At 35.6% G+C, this 20,105-nt stretch overlaps 1 protein-coding gene across 1 annotated transcript in view; it reads right to left on the reverse strand.

Annotated features, from left to right (window-relative positions):
• Positions 1-245: 245 nt before the first annotated feature.
• LOC129216912 (major facilitator superfamily domain-containing protein 6-like) overlaps positions 246-20,105 on the reverse strand; it is a 49,600-nt gene continuing 29,740 nt past the window's right edge. The window contains exons 6-10 of the mRNA XM_054851130.1: positions 17,069-17,230; positions 12,053-12,159; positions 8,380-8,590; positions 5,647-5,840; positions 246-640 (exon numbers count right to left, since the gene is read on the reverse strand). Of these exons, the coding sequence (XP_054707105.1) occupies positions 497-640; positions 5,647-5,840; positions 8,380-8,590; positions 12,053-12,159; positions 17,069-17,230 (818 nt within the window). The 3' untranslated portion in view covers positions 246-496. The remainder of the gene's footprint in view (positions 641-5,646; positions 5,841-8,379; positions 8,591-12,052; positions 12,160-17,068; positions 17,231-20,105) is intronic.

Here is a 20,105-nt window from a genome sequence, read left to right on the forward strand (position 1 = left end):
TTCTGAAGTAAGTGTTGACAAAAAGTAACTGTTGGCCAAGTGTCACTATGGACAAAAATTTCTTTCTGTTAAGCAAGATATATTTGACAAGAATATATGACAATATTCTAATGCATGTGTTGACAAAAAGTAAGTGGATCAAATGTTACTGTTGACAGAATGTTCTGTCTGTAAAATAAATACTGCCAAGGTCTGACCATATTCGCAAATTATATTTAAAAAAAAATGTCGTTTAGGTGAATATCCATGAAAACTTTCCTATCTACTCAATGTTCAACACTTTGTCTCGCAAAATCGCAAAATTTATCGATGTCTAATCTTCAATCATATGACAACTCTTACATAGTGCCTGCAATAGAACTGTACATTTTACATGAATCAGAAAAATCATAACTATTCTCCCATTCAGTTATCACACAGAGGTGTCCAGCATGGCATTCATTTAAAAAAGAACATTTGAAGAACATTCTTCTGTCGTAACATAGGGCGAACATCTCTACCACTCGTAATCTACGCCGTTCCGATTTTCGGGCTGAGGATTGTAGAAAGTGGTTCTGGGGGAAGGGCTGACTAATGCCTGGTGCTTTGCTGCAACATTCTTGTTGATATTGCCAGCGAAAGACGTCGCCTCTTCGTATGCCTGTGAAACAAAAAAGTTATTACCGAAAAAAAATTAAGCATTGCATAGTTTTCATATCACAGTCAGGTTCTACCTTCTCTGCCTTACCTCTCATATGGTTAACTTTTGTTCAAAATCATAAACTATCATTATGTTATGACACCGACTAAGTGTGTCTTCTTAGTGTACTGTGTACTTACGTGCCTCTACAGACGACAGAAGATTTAATGCTTATGATTTGAAGATACTGTTACAAATTCTATAAATAGTAATTATTTTTATGATTAATTTGTTGTAATCGGGCTAAATTGGTAGTTTATTCCATTATCTTTCATCAAAAATTATTGTAGTAACGTAACCTGTAAATAGTTTCTTGTAATGTACATACAACCCCCTAACATTCGACTGAAGTTTACGGTCCCCCTATTTTTCATTGATAAGATTCGTGAAGAATAAAAAAAGAAAATCGAGAAGCATTTCGAATTTCGTGGAAACTTCTCTTTCTAGATTTATAAATAGCCACGGCCAACGGCGGGAGTCAGTCTCGAGTTAGTTTTTGCTTGTGAATCGTGTCAGCGGTACGCTGGAGAGCATGTATTAGCTCTGTTTTGTGAAGCTTTTGAGCTGTATTTTTGCGTATTTGGATGTAAATACGTGAGTAACCGTTGAGTTTACGGTGTTAATTGATATTTGCTTAGTTACTGATAGTCGATTTAGCAGTTGTAACTACACTTCCTGTACATAGCTGTCAATAAATCTCCTGTGTTTTCTCAAGAACTGTGTCGTCATTCAAAAGAAATTTGGAGTTGTATCACGAACTCTTCCTATTCCTATTCCTATTCAGAGTCACAACTGACTACAACTGTATTTATGTCGAGGACTGCATACTAAGTGTCTTGCCTCCATTATTTTATATACCGATAGATGGCAGCACCATCACCGGATCGAACAGGTAATGAGAATTTAGAACTAGTCCAGGAGCTAATAGCTACCTGGTGCTAGCACTCCCAGAGGTATCGTTTCACTTGAAGGACATTGAGACCACGAGCATATTTAACGTCGCCCAGTCCCCTTTAATGACTGTGGGTCTTCGACCATCGAGGTTCAAACTCAGGACCCTCCGGCCCCGAATCCGACACTCTACCGATCGGGCTACCACGGCCCCTATATCACGAACTTTTAAAAATACATTTTCAAGACAGGGTGCTGAACGTGTTGCAGCTGTTGCCTGTGGTATGAGTTAAAATTTGCTTTAAGGGCATAAAATACATCAAAGATTTTCAATTGCACAGTTTGCGCCATGCCTCCTCGCCCTGAGCACCCAGGGCTCGATCAATTAACCTCTGAAATTAGGGGAAGCTCGGCCTTATTTTGCCCCTCACTTTTGTTTGGGGAAATTTTCTTAACAATCTATGCACATTGATGGGGCATTCCACGGTATTTTTGACATTTATGTATAGTCCGTAACATGACCTTTTTTGCCATAACTTTTTAATGTACTGTTTGATTAGCATATTATTTTATTTTGATCTTTTCCTACCAACACACCAGTTCAAATTAAAATAATTTGCAAATCAAACGATAAATTAAAAAGTTATGGCAAAAAAAGGTTCCGTTACAGACTCTACATAATGTCAAAAATACCGTGGAATGCCCCTGATACAACACTGACTAATGCTAAGTATTCCAGGAGAACTAAGATTTAAGTTTATTCCACCTTACCGACTGACAGAAATTTTGTTATTACATTGCACTTGAATTCTCAAAAAATATGGGTAGTAACACATTGAATCATATTTAACATTTCACAAAGAAAATTAAAAGTCATTAAAATACATTGTAACAGAGTTGAATCAAAGCCCACATTTGAAAACGTAGCTTGAGGACACATTCAAACGTGTCCTCATTTTCTATAATTATTTATTTCTTTCAAATATTTTTTATTAGCAAGTACTAATTTTTACAATCTGTAAAAAAACAGTTAAAGGCAGAAACCGGGGTGGTTAAGCACTGTTTTAGAGTCATATATGAACCTCTTAAAAATTCCGAAGGAAAGCACAAGCTTCCCGAGTCTTTTGGGTAATCAGGTCCTGTGGGCACCTTCTCTAAACCGTTAAGAAAAGACACAGGAAATTAGCTACAAGTTCATCTACATCGCTCGGCATGCATTTTCAGGAGCCCATATTTTCCTCTTTGTAAAGGGGCTCATTTTCTCTGTAAATGGGGAATCTGACTAGTCCTCTACTGGGCTGGAATAAAAGTTGATCTGCAGATCTTTTTTCAGAACACAAAATATATTGCTGAATATGGCAAAAGAAATAACCAAGATTAAAGTTGCTAAAATTGTGGAGGTGGAAATGTTGTTTACTTAAGTCAAAGCATTTTTCTTGTTTTACATCATAAATAAAAACAGTTATCTCGAACAATAACATATCGCTCCCTTCGCAAAGGAAAAGTTTTGACCAATATCCCTCGTTCATAGTTTTAAATGTTACTTTTTTACTTATAATCGTTTCATACTTAACTTTGTAACAGATAAAGAATATGTACTCAGAGCATGTTTTATAAAACACAGCATAATACCCCCCCCCCCCCTCCATCTCTTCTCTACATTGTATAAAATGAAGTCCCCCAAAAGCGTCTGTGTGTTTGAACTCGCAAAACTCGAGAACTACCCGGCCGATTGCGCTGAAATTTTCAGTTTGATCCTTTAAGTCCTGAAAAGGTTTGCAGACCAGTTCGAATAAAATTCGATGAAAAGTTCTTTTTTATTCCAATTCACGTCCAATTTTCACATAAATTCTCAAGTATGGGGGTGAAAAATTACTTGCACATATTAATATTACATATCGTTAGAAATGGTAGAATTTTCCGCGTTCTACGCAATTTGTTTCAATGCTCTAACTTTATTACGGCGGGAGTTACTTGCGTTTTTAGCTCGAATTCTTTTAGGCTTAGCCGAAATTTAGGCACTACTTTCCTCATTAAATAAATCAATAAAAAGTGAAGGAATTGTCCCACAGCATTCTTTTTGACGTCATTGGAAAAAGCGAGAATTTTTACTCCAGATCTCTCTCGACCAATGGTCGAAAAAATAAGCTTTTATTTCAAAAGGAAAAAAAGTTACAAGCCTTTTTAAATCAAGTTTAAGAAATCTCGATTCCATTCAAATTGTGAACCATTTTCTTTCGCATTTTAATTCCTTAAACTTATTTTATTTTTGTTTCCATGGTTGCGTATTTTGAATTCATTCCGGTTGCGTATTAATCCATCTTTCTTGATTTAATTTCTTAAAAGTATTTTAATATCTGTCGTCATTGTTTGGAAGGGAAATCATAATGTTTTTTTTTTTTTATTTTTTACGCCTGATTGTTGAATATACGTCACTTGACACACTTTTTATCTTCAAGGTGGACCGTGCAAAGCCAGGCAACGCAGCTAGTATTGTATAGTTTTATTTCATTTTGAAATCTACTGGTAGAACATGTGCTACTTGTTGCCACCCACAAAATTATAAGGCAGAATTTAGATGAGAATTCAAATCATGAACGGTATGATGCAGAATTACCTTAGATTTAATACTGCAGAAAGTAGTTTAATAAAGGGTGAATAAGAAATATAAAAAAAAAAAAAATAGAATAGTAAGAAAAAAGAAAAATCATCGAAATATTTATTTGTTTCTGCAGTTTCCAAGTTTGAACTTTTTTCTAGCCCATCAACATATTTATTTATCTGGGGTGCAAAGTAGGTCTGCCGCCACGTGGTGCACCACGGGCAATGTTCCGTCCAGTATAATGATCTACGGCAGCGGTTCCCAACGCATGGGCCGCGGCCCACAAGGGGTCCGCGAACGGCGTGTTACTGGGCCGTGGACACTGGTCGAGAATCTGAAACATCGAAATAAATCTTGGGGTCGTAATTTCCTTTTTTTTGCGAAAATTCACTTACTAGATGTGTCGTCACTCTCACTCGTGAGCTCTTTTTGGCTCAAAGCCGATAAGAAACTTTAAGATGAGATTTCTCACATTTCTTAGGAACTTTCCCATATAGTTAGAGAGATGAAATGTAATGAATCAGAAACCCCTTTAAAGAAATTTGCCAGTAAATTGAGACTTTTTGAGGGGCTTTTCGACAACCCATCTATTTGAATGAGACTTTTCATTGCAGTTTAAAAAAATGTAGAAATACATTGAATGCAGCAAGTTATTTGAGATTAAAACTATCCATTTTCCATCCAGATACCAACTCCTTCGTAGGGGAAAAGCAGCATCAAAAATCCTACACAGTTTTAACTTTGATGACTTTTACACTTGAGGACAGTTATATGAACAGATACCCCCCCCCCCCACCTCGCAGAAAGTGAATTTTGACTGTACAAATAATATATAGCAGTTTGTGGGCCTCAGTGGTGTTTTATACAAAACTGGTGGGCCGCACAACTAAAAAGGTTGGGAACCGCTGATCTACGGTTTGGTGCGAACTTCAAATGCAATATCTTCAAATGTAATCGCAATTATCAGTGCGATTACATTTGAAGATATTGCAGCAAAACGCTATTCTATTCAAGAGTCACAACTGACTTCAACTGTATTTATGTCGAGGACTGCATACTAAGTGCCTTGCCTCCATTATTTTATATACCGATAGATGGCAGCACCATCACCGGATCGAACAGTTAGTGAGAATTTTGAACTAGTCCTGGAGCTAATAGCTACCTAGTACTAGCACCCCCAGAGGTATCGTTTCACTTGGAGGACATTGAGACCACGAGCATATTTAACGTCGCCCAGTCCCCATTAATGACGACGGTGGGTCTTCGACCAGCGAGGATCGAACCCGAGGCCCTCCGGTCCCGAGTCCAATGCCTTACCGATCAGGCTACCACGGCCCCAGTAAAACGCTGGTAGATTATCACAAGCAAAGAGATTACCTTATTCCTTCCTTAAAGATCGACGACCGACACTTATATTTTTACAGTCATAGAAGCCAATCTGATATCTGTCGCCATGGAAGAATAAAATATTTACCTGGAAATCTCTCCTGATGAATTCGTACTCAAAATAAGCTTCCGGGCTGGCGGCTTGTGCCAGGATGCCTTTGGGATTGAAAGCTGCAGCTAGAGCCCGGCGTGTCAAGGCCACATTTGTATCCAGAGGAGGGCTTGCACAAGTTTGGTTCATGTTGAAGTCAGCGGTGTAGTTTTGGCCCTCGCCTGCATACCCTGTATTAAGGAAGGACAATACAATCGCCATGCAGTCAAACGGAATCTAAAGAGTTGAGCTCCCGAGTGTGAACTCACACATTAACATATTTAACACGAGCATGGAAAAATGTTAGGGATACATGAACGTTCGCAACATTCCTATTTAACACTAGAAAGACGGAGGGGCCTGTGTGACCCCTCGCGTAGTTTGTTGTTTAATAACTCGGATAATATCTAACGGAACTTAATGGAATTTTCTGACTTTTCATTATATGACACTATTTGAATGCTTATTTAATCATTTAATCATTCGCCTCATAGACTGTTAATACTGATCCTTATACCTAGAAAGACGGGAATGGCCACAGTGGCCCCTATGCATTTTGACAATCAAAAAATTTATTTTTTTCCTTTCTCCTAATGGTTGTAGCATAAAAAAATGCCATTCACTCTAGTTTAACCTGTAACTTTCTCTTTATGCAGCCGGTTGGATTTCCAAATGCTATAAACAGTACCGACTGCTTACCATCCTAACGGTGGCCATTGCTCTTAGAAAGGAAAACTAATTCAACCTTTTGCCCAGTATAGAGAGAAAAACTAAAAATAATTAAGAACTAAGTTTTTATTTAGTCATGAAAGAAGGTGTATCAGGCATGTGGACTCCCTCAGGAAGAATTTTTAAAAGAATTCACTCCAAAAATGGCCCCTTCAGTCTTTCTAGGCATACAGAAAATGTCAGTCGTTCTAGTGTTAAAAGCAATTGAAACAGAATTCTACTTTGGACACTTGAAAAAAATGGGTATTTCAAAGTATATTTCATCAGATCTTTATGAATAAAGCTATTGATTTAGGGTTAGTTGAGATTAATAAATACACTCTTGAAATATACGTTTAAAAATTTCCGCACGAATCATGTGTAAATTAACTAACGCATCTATGGAATCTATCTCCCCAAAACTTGAAATTATACCTCATTCTCTTTCAGTATGCAAAGCTGACCAAGCGTCTTAAGTACGTGGCTTGAGCGTAATTTAGGGCTCAGTGCCCCCAAACGTGGTATCGACTCAGTTGCAGCACATAGTAAATTTGCAGCATATCAACTTTCGTATAAACCGTAAATTGCTTCTTTTTATCTTATGACGCATCTTCTTTTTACGCAGAAGTATTTCCCAATTGCTCTAGAGTCAGCTATGTGTTGAATACAGTGATGTACAGTAAACTCCCGATTATCCGCGAGCGGATTATCCGCCAATCATTTAACAATCAGAAACATTAATTTTCGCAGTAAAAGCAGATAACAATGGCTGTTCCTTTCTTTTTTTTTTGTCAAAAAATTGCAAACAAACTAAGTTGTTTTTGTTTTATTTATTTATTTATTTATTTATTGTGCTTTCTTCGTCATATACGCATTTGTTCTTTATTGATGTTTAGTTCTGTTGTGCAAAAAAAAAAAAAAAAAAAAAAAAAAAAACATTTTTACTGTACTGTATATATTTTCACTGTTTGAAGAAAGTATTGTGCCATACAGTTAAGTTTTTGAGGAAGGACAATTTTCACCTTATTTATCCCTCATTTTAGCCTTGTTTCGATTTATCCACGATTTTTATTATCCGCGGCGCTTGTGCCACCCAATTCCACGGATAATCGGGAGTTTACTGTAATGAACCTTAGTTTAGCTTTTGTTTAACAAACAGGCTTTATATCTACCTCAGTTTCCTGTAGTTTTATCTGCAGAAAATGTTGAATATCTATAATTTAGGAGTATGAGCGAAGAAAAATTGATGCTGCTTTCGAAATTCAGTTCCTCAGCTCGTTGAGGAAACACTAAGAAGAGGCAATAAGGTGGAGACGATCTCATGAAGAAACGAGCTGATGTGTGCATCACATGACTTCCTTTTACTCCAATTTAATGTCATTTCCCCATTACTAGTAATTTTATTGTGATTTAATAATTTACTCTCTAAATATCACCAACAGTGGCCAAATTAAAACATATTTTTAAAAAACCCGCCAAGTTGGCGACAAAACTTGGCGACCAAAAGACTGGCGATATATCGCCAAGTGCCCCCCAAATAACAACACCACTTGAGTTTGCATCGAAATTAACAAAGATTTCCCCCCAAAAAGGGGCAAAAAGCCCCTTTAGAAACATCCGAATGCAACCAAAAGAGGAGGTGCACAACTAGAACCCACTAGGCGTCTACGTACCAAATTTCAACTTTCTAGGACTTACCGTTCTTGAGTTATGCGACATACATATGCACATACGCACATACATACATACGTACATACAGACGTCACGAGAAAATTCGTTGTCATTAACTCGGGAATAGTCATTATGGATATTCCGCGTGTCTATACGTTCTTAGGCACTTATCCACGTGTGGTCGAGTCGAAAAAAAAACCTCAATATTCATTCGGGCGTGAGTAAAATGGAAATTAAGGTCGATTTTTGAGTGAAAATGTTTTTGCGAATACAATACTTCCTTTTCTGTAAAAGGAAATAAAAAAGACGGCCATTTACCTCCACCTCCTCCTCCTCCTCCTCCTCCGCCGCCGCCTCCTCCCCCACCGCCGCCAGGAATGCCCAAAAATCCTCCTGGTGTGGTGCTTGTAGTAGTGCCATACCCTCCTCCTTCGCCGTTGCTGTTGGCCGTCTTGGGCCCTAGATTCTGTTTAGAGAGGGAACGAGCCATTGGATTCGATGGGACTCCGTGGGGCGCGAGGTGGGCAGTTTCTTCAACGACTGTGTCAGGTTCTTGGTCATCCTGTGGCAGAAAAAAATTGTTTTCTGTTGAAATAGCTAAAATCGTACTACTATTGGTTAAAGCAAACTGAAGAAAATGCCACGTTGCTATTGGTCAAAGCTTTATGAATCCCTCACGCAGGTCTAAATGTTCTTGAGTCAATCCGTTTCTTTTGTTTATATTTTACTGATATAAATTGGCTGGATTGTTTTGTCTGTGTCATCATTGATTAAATTCATAACTAACTATAACTAGTATATTCCGAACTAAACTATAACTAGTATATTCTTCGGGTTTTCATACATTGTCATTGTCTGTGTAATTAGTTTCTTATATTAATAAATGTTTTCCGATCCAAGGCCATTTGAATCATTTAGTATCCTAAACATTTTTCAGACAAGAATGAAAAAGCATACTTCATTGTCAGATGTTTGAGCACGTGAAAATACTTTTGCTATCTTAAATGTTTGAAAATAAATAAGAAGTTGTTTTCTGAAGTGACGATCACCATGGTTGGACAATTCCATTTTAATAGAAGTATCAATTCTGTACCTCAGAATCAGAGTGACGTAAGTCCAAAATTTGCGATTTCCCGTTTATTAGTGCATTGAATGTAGAAGCCGAATTCACATCAATCCATGTGAACGTCATTCTTAAAAATTAAAAAAAAAAAAAAGAAAAACAAATAAATAAATAAAATAAAATAAAATAAAAAAATCCTTTTTATTTTTTTACCGGGGTTTAAAGAGAGCGCGTTCCATCCTGAAACAATATTTAAAAATATGTTTTGGCTCAGTAATGGTCGTATCTCATGGGTACGTTCGTTACTGAGACAAAATACAGTAAAGAACCAATTATCCGGGAAGTTCGGGACCATCGCTATCCCGGATATCTGAATTTCCCGGTTTTCTGGATCGCAAAAAAGCTCTGTTGGTTGAATTTTTATAAAACTGAAGTTACTATAATAAATGGCAATACATATTAATGTAAGATGAAAACAGTTCAGAAATGATTGTAAATACAATCAGACATATTAAAACTACTAGTGGAAGAATAATTTAAACACCAAAAATCTTCAATTTTTTCATAAGACCTGAGATCCTCACATTCTCTCTCTCAATCTGAAAAAGAAAAAACCCACCACTTTTCGATGCTTTAAAACGAAAAAAAATGAATGGGAGGGCTAGAAACAAGTTTTTGAACGTAAATGTGCGATTTTCCTGCTATAGTGTATGAAAAAATTTGTTTTCATGAACACGGCTTTTTTTAAAAAATTTTATAAAGTTTTTGCGTTTGCGTTTACTATGGTTATTGATTACTATTGTTTTTTGCAATATCAATAGGAATTTGATTTAGGAGTTCTTGCAGCCTTATTACAGTCTTGCGTTTAACGATATCTATAGATTTCACGATCAACTAACAATCCAGAAAATTCGCGAATCTGGTTTTCGACGTTTCCAGCAATTTCGCGGCGTCACTTACGCTCTAAACGGCTTTAACTTTAAAAGCCGTTCAATAAAATACTGCATTAGAATGCGACAATATTCATTTCTTTGGTTTTCAGTTGAAATAAAACACGAAAATTTGCGACTTGCGAGTGTACTTCTTAATTCAAAAAAATATTTCGGAAATTTTGCCCCGCGTAAAGGATAACCCTTTGAAGTTCGTTTTTGTAAACATTTCCCCCAGTTAGAGTGAGTAATATGGTATTATTAAGAAGCAGTTCATATTCTTTTACGTAATTAAAAAAAAAAAAAGCTTAGTTTTTCAAAAATTGCTGAAAATGTGTATTTTTTAAAAAATGGCGTGAAAGTCGGCAAAAAGTTGCCGGTTTTCTGGTTTCCCGGTTTTTTGGTTCCCGGATAAAAGGTTCTGCACTGTATTAACTAAATGTAGTTTGTGAAGATTTTCAAAATTTAATTGCAATATTATTGTAAAAAGGTCATGTCTCCAAATAGCCCTAAATAGTCCTTCAAAAAGCTCATTTTATCCTTTAAAAGTTCTTGAATACTGTTTGGAAAAAATTTTAACCCTGCGTACGGACCATTTAGGTATAATTGTAAAAAAAATCATCCCATAAATAGTCCTAACTAGTTCTTGAGAAAGCTTATTTTATCCTTGAAAAGTCCTTGAAATTTGAAATTTTTTTTAAATTTTGTGTACAAACTATGTATACTAAGAAGTTGAGTCAATGTTCGCGTGAATGGAAATAAGGATTTGATATATTTGGAGTCTTTGCGAGGTGTTTTGTGAAACAATTGATGCGTCAGTTAATGGCCAAATTGTTCAATTGTTGATGGGGCTAACATCCTGTGTTGCAAAATTATAAACTTTTACGAAAGAATTTTAACTGACTTCAAAAAATTTCAACTGTATCGTTAGAAATGAAGGAAATAACTTTTTTATTGAACAATTCATTGGAGTGAGTCTTCGAAGGGGTCTAGTAACGAGCGAGAGACAACAAGATTGAATGACTAAAAAAAGTTCATTCGGTGGTAGAGGCTTTGAACACAAGTTTGTAAATAGCTTTTCAAGCATGCACACAAGGTTACACAGCACAGAAAGAAAGCATACGTTTCTGTAAGTCAAAGTTTAGTCTTCATACCTTTGATTTATTCAAAAAAAAAAAAAAATGAATGAGCTTAACTCTTTTGATGTAAAAATGAACAACAGTATTTATTCAGGAAAGATCATTACGATGCAAAGAACTCACATTGGTTTCATGACAGATAATCACAGTATAAACGTCAGAAGATTAATCTGTTGAAAAAGGAGTTAGTGTAGCAGACGGCTCAAAAAATTACCATAATTATTGGCATTGGTGATTGTGCAAAAGATATACCTAGAAGGATCGCATAAAACTACTCGGCTGTGAGTTTTGGCTTCAGTTATATTCTCGAAGACATCTAATATTTAATTCCTAGCGATTACAAAAAAAAAAAAAAAAAAAAATGATGCACAAAATTAGTGCATACAAAATGAGCTTTAGATACACTGCTGGGTCTCGAAGATGTTTTCAATTATTCTTTAAAATGTCATCTATTAAAATATATAATTGCAAAAATTTGTTTAAAAATCAGTATAAAACAATCTATACTCTTTTTAAAAAAAATCTCTATACTGAAATTCAAAAAAATGTATCAAGTAAAAATAATGACCCTCAATTATTCAAAGGTAAACAAATATTTCGAGTCATTTAAAAAGAGAAAAAGAAATAAATATCTGCCAAGCATTTTTAGTTCTATTCAAAATACGAAAGAATATTTATAGCAAATGTTGAAAACTGCACCTATTTTATTCATTTTTTTACTAAAACTATGAAAAAGTTTGAGTTTTGATGTTTTAAAAATGTCTTGTACGGAGTCCCTAATTTAAGCGAAAAATTGTGAACCTTAATACGTTAAAATGAGGAAAGAAAGGTTAGATAAAAGCTTTGTCAAAATCCCATCTAACCCTTTGACCTTCTCCAAAATTTAACCTCACCTGGAAAGATGCGAATCCCTTGTCCTTCCGGTAGTAGTTGATAAAGACGAACAAGATCAGCACAATCAAGCTGGCGAATCCATAGCCCCTAAACGTCACTTGAGTACCTGAATAGAAAGTGATTTATGCTGAGCAAGTTTCAAGCCTTTACATCATGATACTATTGTATAACATATTTTATATTTTCCAATGATGAGGCATAAAAAATAGCAAATAACAATTTTATGAGTATAGAAACATCGCAAGAATATACCGGGTGTTCCGTTTTAACCTGAAAGACCTTTATTTTCGAAACCGTTAGTCCTAGATGTGTACTTTCAATTGCAAAAATGTTCAAAACCAGATGCAGTGTTAAGATAGTGAAAGTTTGAAACAAAAATAAAAATGAGTCGAAAAAGACAAAGTTTAACTTCTTATACGGGCCCTAGGTTCTCTAACTTATATTTAGAGAAATAATCTCCATTGAAAACTATTACTGACACAAAAAAACGTGACACTTGTGCGACGAAAACTCAAGGAGATATTCCAGTTTAAAATTTTAAAGGACCATACAGAAGATGAGATTGGAACTTATCTCCCTTTCAGAAGAATGACGGGTTGTCGAAATAAAAAAAAAAATATTAATATTTTTCATTGCTATTCAAAAATGAATGCAAATGTTATGCCGTGATACGCAAAAACACCCTGCGAAACCTCGAACAATTTGAAAAACCACACTCCATGCACACATATAATTTTAAACACTTGTTAACTGCTATATTTTCCCCCAAAAGCTGTTATTGACGGCGAGTGTCACGTGGTGTAAGTCACTAAACGCTGCGTTTCATATCTCGGTGAATATTGGTCGTACTAATTTCAAATTTTTTGGGTTGGAATTATTTTCCAATATAGATTACTTCCTTAAATATAAGTTAGGGGACTTGGGGCCCGTATAAAAAGTTAATTTTTTTGACTCATTTTTATGTTACTTCAAACTTTCAATATCTTAACTCTGCATCTGATTTTGAACATTTTTGCAATTGGAAGTATGCATCTAGAACTAACGGTTGCGAAAATAGAGGTTTTGCAGGTTAAAACGGAACACCCTGTACAATGAAGAGTACAAAACACAAAGACAAAAGACCGAAGTCGTTCACCCAAAATCTGTCTTTCATGCCAATACCGTGCGAACTGGGAGCTCATTACGAGGAGCGTCGGTCAAAGACGCAACAAATGAGGTACAGCGTAGACCTACCTCCTCGTGGTGCGCCCTGAGCAGCATTTCATACGGCTACCTGGTCTACAATTCTCGGCAATCGATTGCACGTAGCATCTCGTAAAAGAAACGGACTAAAGAAGTGAAGCTGGTGTTACACTAAGAGAACGTAATTTCGAAAAAATTTGCTAAGAAGACGTTTCCTATTAGTTTGAGGTGCTGTAATTGCAAATTAGGCAGCTGAAGAACTGTCATTTAAATGAACGCGTCTAAAGATTTAGTAAACATATAACTCAGTTGATTTTGTAAAACATATTTATCAGAAGATTGCTCAGATATGTTTTAAGCATGTTATATGAGGCCAGAGTAGATTTTACATAATGCACAAATTGTTTTAAATTAGGAAAATATTTTTCAAGTTCTCACTGATGTTTTGATAAAGAATTAGTTTAGCGTCACTTTGGTTCAAAGAGTTTTTCCATTACCCGATTTGAAGAGCATGAGACATAGGGTCAATTGGAGAAATTGGAAACATAATTTTCTTTTAGATTCTTCCCTGCTTCTTGGATGTATTCAGAGACAAAGTTTGTGCACTGCATCCAATACCATATTCCCTGGCATCAAAGGCAATGAACAATAACTGTGCACGAAAAATTTGACTTAATAACTATTTGTTAGAGAATAATCATAAAGGGTGTCCCAAAATTAACGCAAGATTTGAATTTGCCGCCATTTTTGCAATAAATGGTTGGCAACCCTGAAAAAAGAACAATTTGACAGCTGAGAGTTTAGGGTAATCAAAAATAGAGCGTTATACGATACAATAACGCGCTTTCATTATTGAACAATTGTTTCAAAAATAATGAAAGTTGAGGCCGGTCAAGCAGTTACTGTTATTGGCGCTCGGTATCGCAACACGGTAATGCACGGGTGGTTGTGGGCTTGTTGACATAGACCTTTGAATTCAAATAACCCCATAAGAAGAAATTTAAAAATGTTAAATCACACGATCTAGGGTGTCAATTCTGATCACCGAAATGAGAGAGTACGCGACTAGGAAATGCCTTATGCAGTCATTGAAATGTTTCACTCTCTCTAGCTGTATGGTACAATAACACCCCATTTTTACTAACCATAAACTCTCAACTGTCAAATTGTTCTTTTTTCATGGCTGCCAACAATTTATGGAAAAAATGGTGGCAAATTCAAATTTTGCGTTAATTTTGGGACACCCTTTACTAACCCAGAGCGCTTCCATTACTTTAAAGACTAGGAGTAAATGGAAACGGTGATTTCTTTCCGCAAAAGGTTGATGTAAAGGGAAAGTAGTGGCCTCCACATTTTAAAGGCTTAAGATGTTCTAGACTAATAATGCGCCACATGCGGCCCTTGCTCCGTATGAAACCCCCAAAAGCAACTTAAAAGCATGTAAGATTTCTTATCCTAAAAAACTGATATACGGTTTATTTATGTAGAATACACACCAGAGTGAAATTTACATACAAAATTTAATGTTCTTAATTTCAATGCTTTTTTTGCAGAAAAGAAAGAGATTTAAATATTTTACGAGCATTTCATTTTTAGGAGTTTGCGTTTTAAATAAATATTTGAAAAGTAAAAGTTGATTTTTTGAGTAAACATTTGCGTACGGTCGTATTAGTTTTATGATTGACCCACGTCAACTACTCAAATAACAGGTAAATTAAATTTTAGTTCTTTGTTACAATAAATTGCTACATTATTAAATGCTATTTTTTATTATTAAAGTATAATAGTTGTATCTACATTATTACTGAGGAAAAAAGTCTAACTGTCGCGGATACAACTTTAAATGCTTAGAATTTGTCACTTGCGTTCAAATACCCTTAGCAAACAAAGCAGTGACGCAGCAAAAGGGGCGGGGTTGAAAACGCCTTCCAAAGTCTTTGGTTTTAATATAAATGCAATTTCTAATACAGTAGCTAATGCATATAAAAGGGATGTTTTGATCAAAAAATAAAAAAAAACTTCAGAAGGTACTTTTCTTCAAAAAAAAAAAAAAAAAAAAATCCTTCAGAAGGTATTTTTGATCCAAAACTCCCCTCCAGAAGGTATTTTTCTTCAAAAAAAAAACTTTCCAGAAGGTATTTTTTACCAACCCCTCCCCCCCCCGTCCAGAGGTATTTTTGATCAAAAAACCCCTCCAGAGGTAGTTTTGATTTTTTAAAAAAAAAACTTCTGGTTTTTTTTAAAAATATTTTGCGTTCAGAAATCATCCCAAAAACTTGAGAATTAGGTAAATTAAATAACCATCCGGTACAGTAACTCAAATTTGCTAAAATGTACAAATACCACATTTGTGTTTAGCACATCAGAGAGATCAAACGAAGCGGTGGAATAGAAATTATTAAGACGATGCTATTGATAAATAACAATACGACGGCCACAGAAAAGTTTTATGAACCGAAAAATAGTTCAACGAATCTATTAAATATACTCAGTTCTGAACGCGATAGCTTTTTTTTTTTTTTTTTTTTTTTTGAATGCAATACAAATATGTTTCCAAAAGAAATTTTAAAAATTATATCTACGAAGGACTTTCATAAGATTACCAAAACAACTTAAAAATATTGCATGTAAAGAAAGATATTTTGCAAAATATCAAAAGCAACCCCAGCCAAGTTAATGCATTCAAATGAAACCAGAAAAATTTATTGAAAAGCACAGCATTATTCTGTAAAAATGACCAACTTTTTTATTAATCATTTTTATTTCAGTACTTAACAATCGTGATGAAAATTTTTGAAGTGACAATCGGCAAGCTTGTTGTATCCCGTGTCTGTTAATTTGCATTTTACAAATTGCAACTAATTAATAAAATCATCATATAAAAAATAGCCGATGATCGAGTAACCCGCTTGTTTCAACTATGAAACTCGCGCCACGGCATGGTAATTTGATAATGTGTGTTGGTAATGTTTAACATGCAGAGAAAGGCTTTATTGTGACAAGGCTGGACTCGATCCGGTAACTTAACTGTTTTACTGGTAAGACTGTGTCATTTCAGGGTAATGAAGAAACGAAAAAGCGGTCATCTATGAACGCTATCTACTGGAGTTTAGGGTTAATCCACTGGAGTTAGGGTTAAAATTTCAACCATCAAACTAGCACCAAACAGACAATGACACCGTTCAACAATGAACACAACCTACTGGAGTTTAGGGTTAATCCACTGGAGTTAGGGTTAAAATTTCAACCATCAAACTACCACCAAACAGACAATGACACCGTTCAACAATGAACACAACCTACTGGAGTTTAGGGTTAATCCACTGGAGTTAGGGTTAAAATTTCAACCATCAAACTACCACCAAACAGACAATGACACCGTTCAACAATGAACGCAACCTACTGGAGTTTAGGGTTAATCCACTGGAGTTAGGGTTAAAATTTCAACCATCAAACTACCACCAAACAGACAATGACACCGTTCAACAATGAACACAACCTACTGGAGTTTAGGGTTAATCCACTGGAGTTAGGGTTAAAATTTCAACCATCAAACTATCACCAAACAGGCAATGACTCCGTTCAAACGTTGAAGCAATTTTCACCCGTCATACCACGATGGGCGACTTTCTAGTTTGGTGATAAACAAAAATTATTTTATTGAAAACTAATTATAAAGTCAAGTGATATAGCTGGCGTAGTCCATGGTGGTAGTGATGTAATTTGGGTGCAGTCACGTACAACGTGTCTTTGAAATACAAGCATTTTGGAAATTCAAAACAATCAGAAGGATGTAGAAAATTTATTTTTGAACTAAAGAGTTATGGACTCACCGAAGTAGTTGACGAAAATTCCTCCAATAACTGCTCCACAGCCCCTCCCCAGACCGTGATGTAGACCTTGCAAGACCCCTTGTGCAGACGATCTCAAATTGGCAGGTGTCGCTTGAGTGATGTAAGAGCAGCAGGCAGCCCAAACTGCAGCATGGGTGATGCCTGAAACATAAATGTAATGTAAAATTAACTGCTTTCTGTACCCCAGCAAAGTCATCTACAACTGAACAGTTGTACATAAAATCAAATAACAGTACAAAATATCATGATCTCTTTCCAAAATATCTAAGTTGTTGGGACAAACCTAACTTGGCAGCATTGTGAAAGCTACGCAGATCTTTATTACAGCATTACGATGCTTCCATGCTAGTTTTGTCCCGATCGCGTTGTTTCCAAAATTTTAAAAGTTTTTTTTTTTTTTTTTTTTTGAAAGAACATGCTTAAAAACATAGGATCAAACTGTTTCTTAAATAATTTGTTTAAGTTTAATATTTAAAAAAAAAATACTTAAATCGGTGCGTTTTCATTGTTTACATTTCTTACCGATGACATCACAAATGATGAAATCCCATTCTGTGTTGCCATTCACAGAGCAAAATATTTAATTCGCATCTTTACTCACGTGTATTGGCAACGGTATGGTCGATAGCAAGCATAGAACGCAATTTTAATTCGCTTCTTGATTATCATAACGTGGAAACGCGGTACAAAGATGCGCCAATGAGCATCATTTGTGAAGCCATTAAGACCACGCCTTGTTTGAAAAATCGAACAGTTCAAAGAGTTAATTGAAAAATAACTGTTGGGAAAATAAAAGAATTTTCTGGGTCCGTGTTTTTTTTTTTTTTTCATTTATTTATTTAATAATTTTTTTTTTGCTTATTCTATCAATTTCAGTGACTAAAAGTACTACTATTGACTGAAGGAAACAACCCCATTATTATTATTCTTTTTCTTTCCAATGGTGTTGCGTTAAAGGCACATATTTTTGCAGACCTAGTGCGATCCCCCGAATAGCATCCATTCTTTCATGCAGCACCGCTATCGGTGGATGCTACGAGAATTTCGATGCCCAGCTTTCCCACTAGATGGAGGCACCTGAGCTCTCTTCGATGTGAAAGTGCATTAGGAATTTAATTTTGCCAAGAGCACTCCAAGCAAAACGAGTTATCGAGGGATCTTCCATGTCGCATAATCATATGACATGGACGCTATCGATTTTCTGCTCCATTAAAGCAATTTTCCTTCGACATGTTTTTGCAATGATCGCTTTTTCTGAACTAGCTATGTGAAATGTGCTCTAAGGGAGTTTCTTCCGCATAGACATGGGCAGATTGTGCAATAGTGAAGATCTTAAAATAAAGGCAGTTTGGATTCATTTAAAAATGACACGAATATTTAACTGTATAAAATAAAATGAAAATGAGCTGATGTGTGCATCACATGACTTCCTTTTACTCCAATTTAATGTCATTTCCCCATTACTGGCAATTTTAATGTGATTCAATGGTTTACTCTCTAAATATCACCAACAGTGGCCAAATTGAAACCAAATTTAAAATAAAAAAAATCGCCAAATTTGTCGCCAAGTTGGCGAAAAAACTTGGCGACCAAAAGACTGGCGATATATCGCCAAGTGTCTGACTAATTAAAACACCACTTGAGTTTGCATCGAAATTAACAATGATTTCCTCCCAAAAAGGGGCGAAAGAACCCTTTAGAAACACCCGAATGCAACCAAAAGGAAAGGTGCACAACTAGGCCCCACTAGGAGTCTACGTACCAAATTTCAACTTCCCTAGGCCATACCGTTTTTGAGTTATGCGATATACATACACACATACACACATACGCACATACATACGTACATACGGACGTCACGAGAAAATTCGTTGTAATTAACTCGGGGATCGTTAAAATGGATATTTTGGTTGTCTGTACGTTCCTAGGCATATATCCATGTGTGGTCGGGCCAAAAAAATAACTCAACTTTCATTCGGGGTGAGAAAAATGGAAATTAAGGCCGATTTTTGAGTGAAATTTTTTTTGCGAATTCAATACTTCCTTTTATGTAAAAGGAAAGCAAAAAAAACGAGTTAAATGAATCACAACTAATAACACTTACTATCAAATAACCTTTTAAACAAACAAACAAAAAAAATATCAAAATCGGTATTCATTTAGTAGCTGGGATGGAATGATACAGACATACACATACACTCGTGAAACTTATAATCCTTTGCTTTTGCATCGGGGGTTAAAAATATTTTCTTTTTAACGCTCTTTTAAAAATAATCATACAAAACTCGCGTTCATAAAGACTGAAAATTGACATTTTCGTGTTATTATATTTCTGTGTTACCAACATCAAATTACATAACGCATGGAAAAATATACCTGTTACCGATGCGTGTAAAACATTTATCGATAATCAAATATTTCAAGAAAAAAAACCATTTTAAAACTGTTCATTGTTTCTTCTTTGCTTGTTATCCAGAAAAACTTTTAGGAACAATGGTTAGTGGTTTCCTTCAGCCAAAAGTACTACTTTTAGTCATTGAAATGGATGGAATGAACAAAAAAAAAAAAAAAAATACATGGACCCAGAAAATACTTTAATTTTCGGAACATTTTTTTTTAAATTAATTTTTTTAAATATCCGATTTTTCAAACAAGGCGTGGTCTTGATGACGTCACAAATGATGCAATTTGTCGCATCTTTCTACTACGTTTCCACGTTATGATAATCCTATTCCTATTCCTATTCAGAGTCACAACTGACTACAACTGTATTTATGTCGAGGACTGCATACTAAGTGCCTTGCCTCCATTATTTTATATACCGATAGATGGCAGCACTATCACCGGATCGAACAGTTCATGAGAATTTAGAACTAGTTGAGGAACTAATAGCTACCTAGTGCTAGCACCCCCAGAGGTATCGTTTCACTTGGAGGACATTGAGACCACGAGCATATTTAACGTCGCCCAATCCCCTTTAATGACGACGGTGGGTCTTCGACCATCGAGGTTCAAA

Source organism: Uloborus diversus, chromosome 2 (genome assembly GCF_026930045.1).
Source record: "Uloborus diversus isolate 005 chromosome 2, Udiv.v.3.1, whole genome shotgun sequence".
Lineage (NCBI taxonomy): Eukaryota > Metazoa > Arthropoda > Arachnida > Araneae > Uloboridae > Uloborus > Uloborus diversus.